The 17,884-nt window shown below is 38.2% G+C and overlaps 1 protein-coding gene across 4 annotated transcripts in view; it reads right to left on the reverse strand.

The window, feature by feature from the left end:
- TXNDC16 (thioredoxin domain containing 16) overlaps positions 1 to 17,884 on the reverse strand; it is a 77,379-nt gene that overhangs the window by 33,328 nt on the left and 26,167 nt on the right. For all 4 annotated transcript variants that reach the window (XM_072963071.1, XM_072963074.1, XM_072963072.1 and 1 more), the window contains exons 7-9: positions 14,501 to 14,622; positions 10,062 to 10,152; positions 6,397 to 6,547 (exon numbers count right to left, since the gene is read on the reverse strand). In XM_072963071.1, coding sequence (XP_072819172.1) covers positions 6,397 to 6,547; positions 10,062 to 10,152; positions 14,501 to 14,622 — 364 coding nt within the window. The remainder of the gene's footprint in view (positions 1 to 6,396; positions 6,548 to 10,061; positions 10,153 to 14,500; positions 14,623 to 17,884) is intronic.

The following is a 17,884-nucleotide window of genomic DNA, read 5'->3' on the forward strand; positions in this document are numbered from 1 at the left end:
CTTCAGTCCTACGACAATACAGAACTGAATTATGCCAAAACCTGACTGGGTGGAACAGCATGAAGGAGCAGAAAAGCCTTATTTCTTCTTTGAGTATTTGGAGAACTGTAAGTAATTCAGTATTAAAGTGAAAAGGAGGAACAAGCAAGAAGGCTGGAGATCTGGCAAGGGGCCAAATCATTAAAAACCATACATATCCTCCTAAGAAAGTAGGGCTTTGTTCTGTAAATAAATTGAAGCCAGTGAGGAAGTGTAAAAATTACTGTAACATGATCATATATGTGCGTTTTAAAAATATCACTCTGTGAGCAATGGGGAGTATGAACTTAAAGGGAGTGAAATATAGGAACGTAGACCAGCTTAGTTGCTAAAACAGTGCATGAGAGATGGAGAAAAACCTGGATTAAAGCACTGGCTTTTAGAATGAAGAATTCAAAAGATATTTAACATATAGAAATAGATGCAGGGAGAGGTAGGAATTGAGAATGATTTTTGTAGGTTTCTGCCATGAATGAGTAGACAGTAAACTAACCAAGATAATGGAGAAAGAACACATGGTAAAATACAACACATTAATGTTGGACAAGTTGAGTTTAGGAGAGAGACATCTAATTAGTAGTTAGATACATGGGACAGGGACTCCAAAGAAATATGAAGCCCTGAAAATTCAAATTTGAGAATCAGTGTACTTAGTGCCACAGAAACAGATGAGAGCACTTGGAGGGTGTGTTCCAAGCATCTATCTCTGTGTACGCAGCAAAGCACATTGAAACCTGATGGCTTAAAATTACAAGAATCACTCATTTTATCCATACGTCTGTAACCTCATCTCCGGTCCAAGTTGCATTAGTGGCGCATTTTGACTGGAGGTTCCACTTTAAAGATGGCTTATTCACTGGCTAGCAAGCTGTTGCTGACTATTATGAACTCAGCCAGAGCTGTGAGTTGGTGGCCTCAATTCCTCTTCACATGACTTCTCCTCAGGCTTAACTTCACAGCAAAGTAGCTGGGTTTCAAGAATGAGCAATCAAACAGAGCAATGCAGAAACACGTGGCATTTTGTGACATACAGCCTCAGAAGTCACATATCATCATTTCAGCCTTGTTCTGTTGGTCAAGGAAGTCACAGAGGCCCAACCATTTCAAAAGAGGGGACACAGACTCCACCAGGGGATAGGCACAGTGATAAGGTTACATGTTGAGAAGAGTTTCTGGGATGGGAGATATTGTCATCGTCATTTTTTAATCAAAGTCTGATGCGATGAGGCTTTGGGGAGAGAGGAGTGAGTGTGTTTTGAAAACGGGACAGATGTCAATTATTGTAGTCCACAAATGATAAATGTTAGAGAGGGTGTGGAGAAAAGGGAACTCTCTTACACTGCTGGTGGGAATGTAGTTTGGTGCAACCATTATGGAAAATAGTATGGAGATTCCTCAAAAAACTAAAAATAGACTTACCATATGATCCAGCAATCCCAATTCTGGGTATATAACTGGAGGGAACTCTTATGTGAAAAGATACATGCACCCCAATGTTCACAGCAGCACTACATACAATAGCTAAGACATGGAAACAGTCTCAATGTCCATCGACAGATGACTGGATAAAGTTGTGGTATATTTATACAATGGCACACTACTCTGCCATAAAAAAGAATAGTGCTACTTGCAGCAACGTGGTTGGACCTAGAGATCATCATTCTAAGTGAAGTAAGCCAGAAAGAGAAAGAAAAATAACGTATGATATCACTCATATGTGGAATAAAAAAAAAAGGACACTATGAACTCACCTACAAAACAGAAACAGACTCTCAGACTTATAAACAATCTTATGGTTACCGCAGAAGGGAGGTAGGAGGGGATAAATCTGGAAGTTTGATATTTACAAATGTTAGCCACTATATATAAAAATAGATTTTTTTTAAAGTTTCTTTTGTATAGCACAGGGGACTATGCTCAATATCTTGTAATAACCTTTAATGGGAGAAAATATGAAAATGAATATATGTATGTATATGCAAGACTGGGACATTGTACTGTACACCAGTAATTGATATATTGTAACTGACTGTACTTCAATTTTTTTTTAAAGTGAAAAAATAAAATAAAATTTCAAGTCACCAAAAAAAAAAAAACTTTAAAAATAGAACTACCATATATGATCCAGCAATCCCATTTCTGGATATATAACCAAAAGAACTGAAAACAAGATCTCAAAATGAGATATTTGCAGAACCATATTCACTGCAGCTTTATTCACAATAGTCAAGATGTAGAAGCAACCTAAGCATCCATCAATGATGAATGGATCAGTAAAATGTGAGACTAGACAGACACACACACACACATACATACACACTGGACTATTATTCAGTCTTAAAAAAGAAGGACGTCCTGACAAATGCTGCAGCATGGATGAACCTTGAGGACCTCATGCTAAGTGAAATACACCAATTACAAAAAGACAAATATTGCATGATTTCATTTATAAGAGGTCTCTAAAGCACTCAAGGTCACAGAAGCAGAAAGTAGAAGGGTGACTGCCAGGACTGGGGAGAGGAGATAATAGGGAGTTGTTTATGAATGGGAATAGAGTTTCAGTCATTCAAATGAAAAAGTTTTAGAGATCTGTTGTACAACAATGTGCATAGAGTTAAGGATACTGTACTGTATACGTAAAAATTGTGAAGAGGGTAATTTATGTTACACATTTTTTGCCACAACAAAAAAAAAGGATATGAGACAATAATGTCAGAAGCCAACACCATGCTATATAATATTGTACACTGCCCCATGAGCCCTCAAGGAATAGGAGAAGCTAAATTAATAAACCATAATAGCATCGTTCTAATTACCTATGTAAAAGAGTAGGCTTAATTTAATTCAAGTGTCTTGGATCTGTCTGAGACAGTTATCTCAGATGCATAAACAAAAATAAAATTTACAGAAAAGTGATTATATAATAGTTTATCTATTCTAAACATTTTATCAGATATTTGCACTTGAAGATTCTTCCTAGTATTGAAATAAAAACTTTCCATCCATCAGTATAAACTGATCATAGCGAAAATCAACAGCATTCCAAAATGCCCTTGGGATTAGCCAACAGAACAACAATTGAACCATTTCCCATCTCTTTTCATTGCTGGGAACCTTAAGAATGCATTTAGGGTAATTCCACACCTGCCAGAATCTCACTTAATCAATTTAAGATTGAAATCACTTAAAATTTCTATGCTTAAGATTTATTTTCAGTTTGTCAGAATTAAAATGACATGTCCCTATCATGATTATAAGACACAGTTATGTTACACATCTACAATATTTAAATATTCAAGTACCCTATCTACTTAACATACACACATAAATATATACACAAAACCCTAATCTGCATCTATTTTCATACGCTTAGAAGTGAAGTAATAATGCATATAATTGCAATGATCACACACCCGAAGTTTACCAAAAAGTCTGAAGCCTGGTTTCCCTTTTTATTAATGTTTATAGATAATGTAAACAAATGAAATTATTTCAGATTCTGGACCCATGCACCTAGGCTACTTTGCAAAAACATCTTACTAACCATACAAAACCCAACAATGACTGAACCTCAAAGGCTTGTATACAGATTGACAATAAAGTAGGAATAGTTAAGAGTGATGTGAGAGGGAAATATGAGCATCAGTGGGGCCTTGAGGAAATAAGAACAAAGTAAGAAACACTCATTCAAAGTACACTACTGCAAAGTCTTGTACGGAGAAATTTGTAAGAAGTAATCAAATTCAGCTACTAACTTTCAGGACCTCACCATCCCCTTATCTAATTAACTACACTGTCAAAAGGCATAATCCAGTTACATCAAATCTTCACTTAAGAGGTGTTTCTTATAAAAGTGCTTGGCCTCACTTTGTTTTTTAACCTCCAGTATATTCTGCAACAGCCTTACATACCGATACAGCCAAATGTTTAAAGTACCAAAATGTAAAAGGAACCAAACTAGCTCAGAACCCTTTAACATCTTCCCACCCCCACAAGGGTAAGCCTTAGCCATCTCACCGAGAAGCTAAGGAATTGTCCGAGGCTCTGTCTCCTTTCCTGCACTCTGCATTCATTTGCTCTGCTCTGATCTGTAAAAGCCCATTAATCTGTGCTTCTTGGACTGCCAAGCCCTTCTAGGCCAACATCAAGGTGGAGATCCTCAGCATGGCTCTCGAATCCAGCACCGAGTTTTGCCTTTCAGATCTTTCTTGGCTCCATGCTACTGGCCATTCCTACCTATCCCAGTGTCTAGCCATGCTTTTGGAATGTCTGCCTGAATCCTACATCCCAGTTGTTAAGGGAAAAAAAGAGTTCAAATAAGACACTGAGGCAACGATGCACTTATGCAAAATTCTGTGAGAGTGTTGAGACAAACGCTACTTCAGAAGGGACTTTGACTGTCAAATTAATATTCCTTTTAGGTGAACAGTGGCATAGAGCAGGGTCACCTGCATTGCACAATCCCAGGGAGGAATTCACATTGCTGTTTACAACATGTCTGTTTCAGGGGCTACCATTCACACAGAATATAAACAGTGCCCTTGATTTTTGCCACATCATGTTTCAAGTGAAGCCACACTGAATTGAATCCCAAGGTCATTACGAAGTCTCCAAAGTTTTCATTTTTTATTTTCAAAACTAACATTGCATAATTCTTGGTAAGTTTAGTAAAGTGAAGTAAAATCAGAGAATCTCCCTCCTCATTATCTATTTAAAGAAAACAACAGTTTTCAACACAGCAAAAGAAAGTTTATAAGCAGAAACGTTAGGAAAGAGGCACAACTTCAAGCCAGAATGTTGCAGCCAAAAAAGAACAGAAGTTTTTAGCAAAGTTTGGGGATGAGTCCTAATCCTACCCTCAATAGCAAAAACAGTACTGGTGAGCGGACAAAATCCTGAGAATTCTTAATAATATCTCAATATTGGAAGAAAAGGAAATGAGGTTGGATAGAAACGGTGAGGACCTGTCCAATGAACTGTTCTGTCTCTCAGGGCTTTATGGTGAACTGAAAGATCAAAACAAATCCAGAGGACATCCTCCCATGGAAGTAAGACAAATGCCTCCCTCCTCCACCATGTGAAAGGGAAGGGAAAAAGACCTGGTGCTTTTTTTTTTTTTCAATGCTGTTTGAAGCCAAAATCTAACCAAACAAAAACTGACCAAAATAGAGAACTCAGGAATGAAGCCACTAAAATTGGGACCAGGGAGGTCTGTATCTATTTAAACGTGGAAGCAAGGCTTTTTTAAAAAGTGGGAATTATGATTATAAAATGCAATCTAAATATTATAAACTTCACAATGTAAAATAACACAAAACTAAAATCAGTAGGGTAAGAGGAGCTGAGGTGGAAATAAACATATGAAGTTTATTTTCTCATCTTTTACGGAAAGAAAGAAATTAATATTGTCTAAAATGGAAATGTAGGGTTTTTTAAATAATGATTTTCATTTCTTAATGTTTTTTATAATCACTTTAACACTTAAGACAATATTTCCTAAAGAGCCCCCTAGTGAGGAAGAAATAATTTCTCAAAAGTTCCATAATCCCTCTAATTTCACGTTTCTTTTTCTTCTGTTAAATTTAAATAAGATTAAGTATAACGCTTCTTACTGCACAGTAGCTCATGCACTGTGTCTATTCATCCATCCATCCTTCTACCTGTGTGTACCCATGTGGATGCAGAGATGACTCGTGTGCTTCTTACAGTTCATTTCTGAGTATGGAGTTCAATGGCTTTTAAAATTTTTCTTCTTTTATACTTTGCAGCACTGTTTGGATTATTTATAATACATATGCACACTTTTTATTTTAAAAGGGCACAGTGAGTGAGAAGGCCTACTGAAGGTTTTACGTATGCTCAGGACAACCCTTTTTTCAGGGAGAAAAGTCTGCTGATCACCTATTGAGTCTCTCTAAAATTCTTCCAGGCTTGTGGTAAGGAAAGTGGGGCACCAGAAATGCTACAATTCCAATATTCATGAAATTTTAAAATGGGGATCAAAACATTCCAAAAGAGGTCCTTTCTTAACCCATGATGTAATCTTTGTGGTCTTCGAATGGTCACAGTTCATTATAACTACCACAGAATATTTCCACAGTTCATTACAACTACCACTATAATTATGCAATGGTTACCTTGAACAACAATGGTTCAAGGCATTAAAATATCATTTTATGAATACACAGTGTATCTTCTATTCTACCTTTAATGAGGAACTACTCCTAAATCTGCCTAAATGAAATAAATATGTCCAAGGGGAAAAGACATAGCTCATCTAAGTAAAATGCGTATCTGTGAATCAAAACAATAGAAGTTAGATATAAATCATCTAACATATTTAAATAAGACACATACCAGCAGAGGTGCTTCCATCGTCTTAATAAACCGATGAATGTTCAGTGTAGTCAGTGGCTGTTCCATTAGTGTTCTTCTACATTGCTGGGTCAAGTCCGAGACTGGCTTACAATGAAAAAAGTAGAGATGTGCGTATTCTATATCCTCAGTGCTGCAAATTAAAAATTAGGAACAGACCCACTTGAAGTTCAATGTGTGATCCCTCTATGGTGCAAAGACATGACAAATCCCTTTGTCCTAGTCTCAACGCTTCTGAATTACTGTTTTGGTAAAAATACAACAAAATGAAAAGGACCTGAGCAAAAAAGAAGATTAAAGAAATTTTTGAACTCTATAAACAATTTTTTTCCTCAACTCTTTCATACAGTAGCTTCTAAATTAGGTTAGAGACAGGTCTACATTTCTTTTTTTTTTTCAGATAAAAGACTGTCACCTTGAGGACAATGAGATTATCTTAAAATATATTTGTTTTTCTATAGCTATGCTAAATAAAGCTTTGTAACACAAATCTTCTAGGTTTAATTTAAACCCAAATCTGTTTTAAATAAACTTCAGCCAAAACATGCCTTAAGATAGAAACCATGTGACACTTTGTGGGAGTTTGTGAGTTTGTATCTGAAATATTACAAAGCTCAGCAAATATGGCTTATAATTTGAGTTTTGGCATTCCCTTCAACATGAGAATTCAAAGATAAACTTACAGTGAGTAAGTAAGGTCTGCCAAAATTAAAATAGCATTTAAAAAATCTCCATATGGCATTAGTAGAGTTTGGCAAAATACTGCAAATTTTTATTTTTACAATGTTATTTTAATTCTTGATACATGCTTTAACTGAGTTCCAAGATTCACTGATTTCAACATTTAATCAAAAAGTAATTTCTGACAGATTCAATGATTAAAGAAATGATCACTCAGATTATTTAATGCCTACTATGTTACGCCCTGCGCTAAGCACAAAAGACTAAGGTGAATAAGATGATTCAATTCCTTCGGGGGCTTAGACTGAAAGACATATATTTAGTAAAACAATTAAAATGCAGCTTTTAAGTGCTATGATATACAAATGCTATGAGAAACAAAGAAATATTTCATTCTGTCTCAAGTTGGGGAGGAGAAGGAAGGAAAGGGACAGGAAGATCATCATAAAGATTAAAAACAGTAAGAAAGAATCACTTCTCCAAGAAGACAGACAAGTGGGTATTTCAGACAAAAGGAACTAAATAGCCAAGACCCAATCAAAGTACTTGACTTTCTGAAGGGAACCCCAAACAGTCACATATTGCTGAAAGAAAAGTATGAGAGCAAGAGGACCCAGCTGAGGTTGGACCACATCTCATAACCTTTGAAATAATAAAATAATCTTGAAAAGCTATTTAATCAGAGGTCATCTGGTTGCAGGAAACAGAAACCAAAAAGGTGGGGGTAACGGGAATATACTGGAAGTTTAGAAGAGTTTCTCACAGAACACAAGGAAAATTCAAGTAACTGGTCAGAGAATAAACATGTAGATCTGAACAGCAAGAGTTCAGGGACCTTGATTTTGCCATTAACACTTTTTGGCTCCCAGCTCTTTCTCCTCTACTTCTACGTGAGCAAAACATTCCCGTGAGCAAGGAAGCCAAAATGCTACATAACCCAGTTTCTCCATGTCCCATTCCAAGTTCCTGGAAGACGGTATCTCATTCGTTCGGGTAAGTCAACAGATTGGCTGACTCTAGGTCGCGCGGCCGCCTCTGATTTAACTGACTGTGCGTGTATGTGGTGGGGCAACATCCTTCCTGGCCCACACACAGATTCTGCAGGGAGGGAACATGGGGAGGCAGCAGAGAGTGCCGGTGTCCGTGCGGCGCGCGACCTCTGTGCTATCTATCACACACACCCTTCCTTCTCCGCTGGCGTCTGGCCCAACAGGATGTGACAGCTAACACACTAAATTTAGCCAATGTTACAGCCCTAGCAACTGCGATGGTGCTTAGGATACAGAAGGCATTTAGTAAATACTTGTCGAATGAAAGAATGAACAAATGAGAAAAGTCAAAAGAAGTTAATCAAAGAAAAAAATATATTCACCTCTTCATCAGGAGACAGCTCAAAGTCACAGACAACTACATCCAGAAGTGATGTTAAGACTACATATTCTGAATCCACAGTCCTTCCCTGTCCTATCAGGTCCAGGTAGGACACCGCACCATTTTGTTACCCATGAATAAATGAGCGTGCAAACATGTCCAATATATCATATACTCAAAGAACATGAAAAACAGAATAACTACATTTTTTAATTCTCATTTTTAAAATGGAGGAAAGCAAAATCCCTTCTAGACATTAGCACGCTCAGTCATAGGTCAGTATTAGTCTATCTTGCCCAACAAGATTTGGAAGATAAATGAGAGGACCCGCACCTTGCCAGTAAGTAACTACCTCTCTCTGTTTTAAGCATGTCACTGCTATTTGTAATTATTCATTACCTGAAAAACAAAGAAGCTGGTAACACAAGAGAAAGTAAAAATAACCTCAGAGAAACTATGGGGCTAGCAGACAGTCACCATGGGACTGGGGCTAGCAAGGCTTCCCCCATTCCAAGATGGGAGACTGGCAGTCCACACTGGGAGCAGGAAAGCAGCCGGCGAAACTACTGCTTACTGTATGTATCCTGAGACCCCGTAACTACTTACCACAGAGCTCTGTGGTACTGGCAGCATGATCCGCAAACTGTTAAGAACATTAAGTCTTATACAAATAGAAAACATGCATCAAACTTTTGTTTAACTCATTAAGGAAGGAACCAGCAGAATGGCAGTTTAATAAGAAGAGACTGATGGAAAAGGATGTTGTACAGAGCAATAAAAACATAACTTTTCTTTGTAAGCACTTCATCCTCTGCCTACCCACTCCTCACACACACACACAAATTTACAGAGTTGTAAAATGTCTCGGATTTAATTAATTGTGCGTGGTATATCAAATAGTCACTATTTTCTGAGAGGTCAGCAGGAGAGCTCATTAAAAACTCCTGCATGGTTTAAAAAGGTCACACAATCACCATTTTGCCTTGCTTTGGGTTAATTTTCCTGAAGAACATTTTGAAGCCAAACTTTGAAGTCTTTAAAATGCACTGGTTATTCCTTGTGTCCCTATGTGCTAAATGGAAGAAAAACTTTAACCCTAGGTTGCCCAGACAGAAACAGTGAAAAGAAGATCTCTACCTAAAATTGCAAGCTGAAACTAGACAAGCAAATTAAACATTTAAAACATTCTGTTCAAAACTGTACTTAAATATATTCAAGATTATTCCGGCAGAGTAACTTACGGAACTCTCAGGAGGAACCTCTGGTGCCTAGTTATGAAAGCTGTTGGTCTGCCACCTATCTGATCACGGTGGGACACCTAGTCCTAAAGTACACCTGGCCACTCAAGGGGTCACACCTTGTGGCGTATCCACGTTGTCTTTGTTCCCTTAGTTTAACATCACTTCTGTGTATTTGATTCATTTTAGTACAGCAGATGATCAAAATAAAGAAGATTTCAGGTTTCATTTATATATTCACATCTGCTTATGATTCCTCTCCGGTAAGTCCGTACTGTCAGAGTATGATGGAAATGTTGAATAAGTAATGTGAAATAAATGAACTTAAAATTGTTAACTTATGTGTCTTATACATACCCGATACTTTCCAAAATGGCGATTTCTGTGGTCAAGACAAATTGGTATGTGGTCCCATACACAAAAGCAGCTTCCATGACTGCTCTGTGCTCTAAGGAGGAGAGACGGGAGATGGGAGAGAGGCCGAGTTAGTTGGTGTGACTCTCTTCTGAATCCTGCCCCACACACATTTATGCTCTGTTATGTTTAAAGAAAAGTCCTTTGTAGGGATCCCAGCTGGGAAAATGCAGGCAGTTAAAGAAGTTATAAAAAAAAGTCTGTTCTATTCAAGGTCAGAGAAGAATTAAGAGGGAGCAGAAAATGAATTCGACTTCAGAATGTATGACAAATCTGTTAGAGCTTCTTCCCAGCAGAAGGGAAGAGAATATGAATTCCCCATACAACTTTCATATGTTATATTTGATGTACGAAAATGCCTGTGTACTACTTCTGTCTAATTCTGTAATTTTTAATCAAACTTATACATGGTTTAAAGAGACAATTCTACAGGGTATATTAAGAAAAGCAACAGTTCCTCTGCCCTCGACCCTACTTCCAGTTCCCAAGGGACAACTTCTTTCAACTCTTTCACTCTTTCCTTTGGTATTTACATCCAAGTCTCTAAATGACATTCTTACACTCTTCATCTCCTGATTTTTCTTTTTAGGGTTAATATTATCTCTTGACATCCCACTACGGAAGATAAATTAGCTCTCTTTCCCGAAACCCCACTCACTAATGTACATAATCCTATCCCCTCAACTCTGGCCAATATCTCCTAATTTTTATTAGATCAATAGTCAGTATTTGTACTGCTATAATTCAGGAAGTACTATTAACAAATGAGCCATACAGTACAAAATGAACACATTTCCCTTTTTTTCACTATTGTTTTCACAATGTTTATTTTTCTTTAGATTTCTTCCTAATGGATTCCTAAATTCTCCCACAGCTGTCTAGTCCTCTCAGTGCTTCAAATACATCAGGTACACTATCAGTTCCTTCTTGTGGCAGAGATTTCTGCAGAGTCTCCTGATTTGCTCCACTGTGGACTCTGATACTTTCATCTTGGGAACTCACTTCCTCATCATCCTGCGGTTCTCTTACTCTTGCTCTTTTGTTGGGTCCCTTGGCCTGTTACCCACATCTTCTTGATCAGTTTGTTCCCTTGCCCCTGTTCTCTAGCACCTGCCTGGGAGAGGATATATGGAATACACATTTTTTGTGACCTTATACTTCTCAAAGTGTCTTCATTCCACTTTCATAACGAACTACAGCTGTCGGCATACAGAATTCTAGGTTCAAGTCATTTCCACTGAGAATTTTGAAGGCATTGCTCCATTTCCTTCAGTTCCCAGGGCTGCAGTCGAGAAGTCCCAGGCCATTCCGATTCTTGACCCTTTAACTGCAGTATATTTTGCCTTCTGGAAGACTGTAGAGTAGTGTTTGTTCCCAATACTCTTAAATTTCCTTTTCATATCTCACTTTCCCTTTTCTCCTCACTGTCATTTCCAGGTAGTTATCTTCCCCTCCCCGACCTTACTTTCTACTACTTGGATCACATACCATCAGACTTTTCTACTCACTACTCTGCCTTGTTGGAGTCATCTACCACCTCACTCTTTTCACAAAAAATTTAGCTTCTGTCACACTGTCATGCTCTTCAATATTACTCCTGTCATAATCCTTGGCTATTTTACTATCCCCATAGATAATCCTTGCAAAATCCAGACCCTTCAGTCCTTAGTCTTCTCAAGACACTCCAATGATCTCTCATCAGCCCTACCTTAACCACTCTCTGCTCTGATCCCAGTCCAGGGCTTATAATTACCAATCAGTGCAAATTCCTCCAAAATCTCAATGTCTACCACCCTCCCCCTCAACACACACACACATACACACAAACACACACACACACACACATACACCCTTCCATCTCCAGGTCACTCTGCCTAGTACCTAACTTCAACCTTTCAGGACCTACAATCCTACCATTTTTACTGTCCTTTACCCACCTCAGGTCCTCTCTTCCCTCCTCACCCAGCTTAAATCCCATGGTCAATCTTTATAATCACTTCCCTGCCTGTTTGGCTAAAACACAATCCAGGTTAAATCAAATAATCTCTTCTGTACTTACATCCATAAAAGTGAATATGGCTGGAAAAAAGGAAAGAAAACAAAAACCTGCTAGCATCACCATGCGAATGACCTCACTTCAGATTTCTGGCATCAGCTATTACTGCTGCCTAGCAACCATTCTTTATTCTCAGGCCTTCTGAAACAACTGTCTCATCACTCCTCTCCTCAGACTATCTGATGACTTGATTTCTATGTCATTGAGAAAACAGAACCAATTAAGAAAGCAAAACCAAAACAGCCCCCAGCACCATATCCATCTACCCACTTAACTGATGCTATAGTCTGTCTCCCCTTCTAATACCATAGCTGAATTTTCTGTGCTCCCCATAAAGAACTACCTCTCCTCTTGTTCACCAGATTCCATCTCCTCTTGTCTACTCAAAGATGTCGCTCCAATGATTCGCCCCTCTTTTTCCTCCATTGATGCATTTCCCTTTTTCTACGGGATCTTTCTTGTCAACATACAAATAGGCTTCTCAAAAAATTCTTCCCTTGTCTCCATATACTCTTCCAGCCACTACCCCATTTTTCTCCTTCCCTTAGTAGTAAAACTTCTCAAATGAATCTCTCTAGCCACTGTCTCCAGGTTTTCTCTACCTGTTCTCTTCTACCCCAGTAGACACTTACCCCTTCCACTCTACAGAAACTGTGCCCATCAAGGTCACCAATAACCTCTGTATTGCTAAGCATAATGGCCAACTGGTAGTTCTTAATTTGCCTTTCAGCATCATGTCACACAATTGCTCCTATCTCTTCCTTAAAACCCTATCTTCACTTTGCTTACAGGGCACTCCTAGCACACAGGCCATTCCTCTGGCCTCTTTTACTGACCTGTGAATGTTCAAGTATCTAATGAGTTCAGTCTTTTCTTTTCCATCTAGTCTTACTCCCTTCGTGATCTCTTCTGGCCTCACAACTTTATGTCACACATTTATATCCCTAGTCTCTGTCCCCACCGTCAAATGCAGACTAGTAACAGCCAATTACCTTGCGGATATCTCTACTTGGATGTCTACTGGGTATTTCACAAGTGTGATATCCACAAGTGGATCCCAGAGCTCCCTCTCCAAGCTCTTTCCAGTCTTACCCACTTTAGTTATCAGCAATATCACCTTTCAAGTCGCTCGGCCAGAATCCCAGAGCCACCCTGCCTCTATTTCTCTCTCACTCTACAACCAATATGTCAGAAAGTTCAGTCAGTCTTCCATCCAAGCTACCGCTAAAATTCAAATTTATTGCCACTGCCATTGCTAATGCCCGGGTCCAAGCCACCCCCCATCATCTCTTGCCTGCGTGATTACGATAACTTCCTGATTTTCTCCCTTATTCCACTGCTGCTCCTTCCAGTCTATTCTAAACACAGAAGTCAGACTGATCCTGCTAAAATACGGCTCCACTGTGGCAGCGTAAGCCGTCTACGGCTCATCCCTCTCGCTGATTACAATTACACACTGTGGACAAAACACAACAGCCTGAAGGGCCCTGGGAAGAAAGCAGAAAGCAGGCTGGCTGTGGAGTATTATTTTACAGCTGCAGTAAGTCCAGGGGCATGCGGTGTAGCCGTCAAGTTTTACGTAGATAAAAAGAGAAACTTCCAATAAATGACTTAATTTCATACAGCGTATACAATTTTTAAATGTCTTTAACATTTGATGTTAACATGTTCAAGTTACAGTCACTAACAATAAAAATCCTGAAAGTATAACTATAAGCTCTTCATAAAACAGTTATAAACTTCTTTATGACAAAACTACATATTAATGCCCCAGGTGCTGCTGTCAAAATTAAGTTTTTAAACAAAATCAAGAAACATGTCATAAACAGCAAACACCAAAATAAAAAGAACGCCAAGTCGGTCAAGAACATTTATCAAATACTATAAACTACTGTATCAGGTACCATGAGGACTGTCAGAAAATAAAAACAGTCATAGCTGACACTTACAGAGCACCTAGTATATGCCAGGAACCATTTTAATTATTCAAATGCACTTGGTCCTCACAATAACACTAACTGGTGGACACAGTTATTTTCACCGTCTCAGTGAGCAGGAAACAGGTTAAATAAATAAGTTGTCCAAGGTCACTTTATAAGCAGTTGGTGGGGCAGGGAGCCTAACCGAGGCCATCTGGCTCCAGAGTTCATGTTCAACCACTATACTATGCTGCCTGTTTGAAGAAAGAAAATATAATAGTAAAAGATGCTTTAAATTTATTTTAAAATGTTAAGATTGTGGTCAAAATACACTATGTAAAGACCTTCAACATGAACACACATGTATGGAGGCAAAGCAAAAATTAAAGTTAAGTGTTAGTAAATACCTGGTGTTCCAATGGCTCTGACGTATGAGAATGCAATGTTTGCTTTTCCTTTCAGAGCATTTTCTATGTTCTGAAGGTCTCCCAGGGTGTTGATATATCTTACTTCATTGAAAAGAAGAGCACTGAAATAAATAGAGATGTAATTGGTAGAAAAATCTGACATGTACTACTTATGTAATACACATTTTGATTAAGTTAAAGGCCCTAATCAAAAGAGAAAGTTCATCTTTTGAACAAATTATCAGCAGTAAGAATCTAAGCATTTCAATACTGAATTAAAATCACTCCTGAAATCATTAGCCTGTCACTCAGAACACTTACGAGAAATAGTGCTCACTCTTCATCACAACCACCTTGACATATTTACACTGTATTTACTAACAACCTATTCTGGCCAAACAATCCCTTACAGATCTCTCAGCTGTGAACACATTTGAGCTCTTCACACATCTAAACGGAATCCTTCGTTTCATGGCCTATAAGGCCCTGCATGGCCTAGACCTTGCCGACTTCTTCAAAATCATTTTGTTCTACCATTCCTCATATCTGCCAAACTTTAGGCAACATCTTAGGGCCTTTGCACACACAGTTCTCTTTGCTGAAAGCCATTCCCTCTGTTTCTTCTCATATGTCTGGTCTCAGCTTACACATCATTGAGTTAGAGAAGCCTTCCCTGTTGATCCTATGTAAGCAGGTCTGTAGTGTTTTCCTCTTCTATTTGATCCTTTGTAGTTCTTATCACAATTTGTAATTATTCATATATATATAATATATATATATATATATTTTTTTTACTTGTTTATCCCTGCCTGTCTCATTAAACCATTACCTTATTGTGGCGGGGGCCTTGCATATTTTATCACTACATCCATAACTTAGAATAGAACCTAGTATATTGTGAGCAGTCAATAATATTTGTTGAATGAATGATAGAAAACATAAGGCAGAAATTTTTTATTCCCATTCTTCATGTGAAGAAATAAAGATCAAAACATTGAAGAGCTTATTTATTCAAAAACATATTTACTGAATTGAGGAGCCTGTCTGAGGAGCCAGAAACAGGAACAGAACATAAAACAGGTTTTTTCACTCCTAATTCAGTGATATTTCCACTTGACCTTAATTCTTCCAAATCATCATCTTAATGTATAAATCAGAATAACTGATCATATTCCTTCATCCAAAAGAATCTTCTTTTTAAATTTTCTACTTCTATATAAATTCTCTATCCCCAACAATTCCACCTAATCCTCACATGCATGTTTGTGTGTGTGTGTACATTTGTTAGTATAAACTTTAAGAATTTTTAAAAGTTGTTCCAAGTCCACATACCCTTAAATAAGCAAATGTTCACTCCAGTAAATAAGTCAATCATACTTTTCTCTTAGGGAAAACATAGCACTTCCCATTAATACAGACGTTCTCAAACTTTTTGGTCTCAGGGTCCCTTTATGCCCTTAAAAATTATTGAGCTCCTCAAAGGGCTTTTGTTTATATAGAGTATATCTATTAATAGTTGCCAAAATAGAAATTAAAGTAGCAATTTTAAATATTTGTTATTCTTTTAAAAATAAAAATAAATACCATTGCATATTAACATAACACTTTTTATTTTAAAATAACTAAATTTTCCATATCAAAAGAAAACTCTAATGAAGAGAGTGGCATTGTTTTACATTTCTGCAAATCTCCTTAGCACTGGACTAGAGGGAAGACAGGTGGATTCTTATTTCTGCTTCTTCACTCATTCTGTTGTGACCACACACACAACACGTCATGTAGCCTCTAGAAACTGCACTCATGAAAGAATGAAAGTGAAGTATTATTATAAGAATATTGTGACTTCAGGGGCACCCTGAAATGGTTGCCCTAAATTACACTGGCTTAAATATTTACCTACATATTATTAATTTCTTCAACTTTTTAAAAGAAATCTAAAACTTGAACTTCTACAACTCCCAGGGCTCTTGTTTTGTTTTTAAAAGAAACATTTACTGAGCAGTACTCTCTATTTGCTAGATATTTTCACATGTTTTTGTTTAAATAATCAATGATATTCTTGGGAAGTTCTGTATTATCCAGACACAAAAATACACATACGCACACACACACAGAGGAAAGAGTCTGAGGGATTAACCTGCTTCATACAGGGTCATACGAGGAGTCAATGGTAGAGCTGAGATTCAAATCCAGGTCTTCTGACACTTCGCCCAGAACTTCTTAAACTGTTATTACTGAACACTCATAAATGGTAAACCAGGTAAAAAGGGAGGCAACTAATGAACGGCAGGAGAGTATCAGTGGCTGTCTGGGCTATCGGCTGCTTATACATTTTGGCTAACAAGCAAACTGCGTTACTTCAGAACTGCTGGGAGGCACCACCTACTGAACTTAATTGGACTGCCATGTAAATTCCCGGCTTGGGAATTACATCCATGCATTTACTTTTATTTCCCTAGCAGCTCTAATCCATTTACTTCAAAAATCAAATCTGGGAGTAGAAATCTCCCTAACCTTTTTTCTCAATAAAGACAGGCAAATATAAATTAATAAAAGCCAGTGTTTGGGGGGGGGCACTTCCCACATATCAGGCATAGTACTTAATAAGTAGCGGCAATTTATCAGTTTGGGGACTGCCTGGCTCTTGCGTCCTCTCTTTTGCCTTGGGAATCCTGTTCCCTAAGTCTTCATGGTGGGCAGAGCCCAAGTCCCCTCCTACAAGCTAATAATACTGTAAATTTGCTTTTCCAGGCTCCCTGCTGCTAGGCATGGCTATATGACCCAGAATCACTTGTCTGACATCTTAGCCTGGGATGTAAAGAATCAGGACAGTGCAGAATTATTTCCAGAAGCAGTCAGTAGCAGCAATAGTCAGCTTCGAAGGCAGGAATGACAACAGTGCTCATGACAGCCGCAGTGCAGGCAGCGCCCAGCAGTAATGCAGCAGTCCCCGCGAGATCAGCTCTGTGCCATGACTAGGACTGTAACCCAGAGCTGTGTGAACCTAAGTCTAGTTCACCAACCCTCCTAGTGAGCCTGAGATTTCCTGTGTCTGCTCCAAATCCTTTTCTGCTTAAACCAGTCAGACCCAGATTCTGGGGCTTATCACTAAGAACACCCAGCAATGCACTCAGTCTTGTGTAATTTTCCTGGCAACCATCTGAGATTGGTATCGTCATTAACTCCATTTTACAGATAAGGTCATGGGGCTTAAAGAGGCTACCTTGCCTAATGTCCCAAAGCTCATTAAGGAGTCATTATCCATGAGGTAATAATAACCAGCACTAATGACATTCATAATCTAATGATCTCTGTGATTGTTCCCAGTGGCTTCCTAACTTTAATATATTTTTAAAGTTAATTTCCAGAATATGGGGACATCTA

The sequence above is a fragment of the Vicugna pacos genome, chromosome 6, assembly GCF_048564905.1.
Source record: "Vicugna pacos chromosome 6, VicPac4, whole genome shotgun sequence".
In the NCBI taxonomy this organism is placed as follows: domain Eukaryota; kingdom Metazoa; phylum Chordata; class Mammalia; order Artiodactyla; family Camelidae; genus Vicugna; species Vicugna pacos.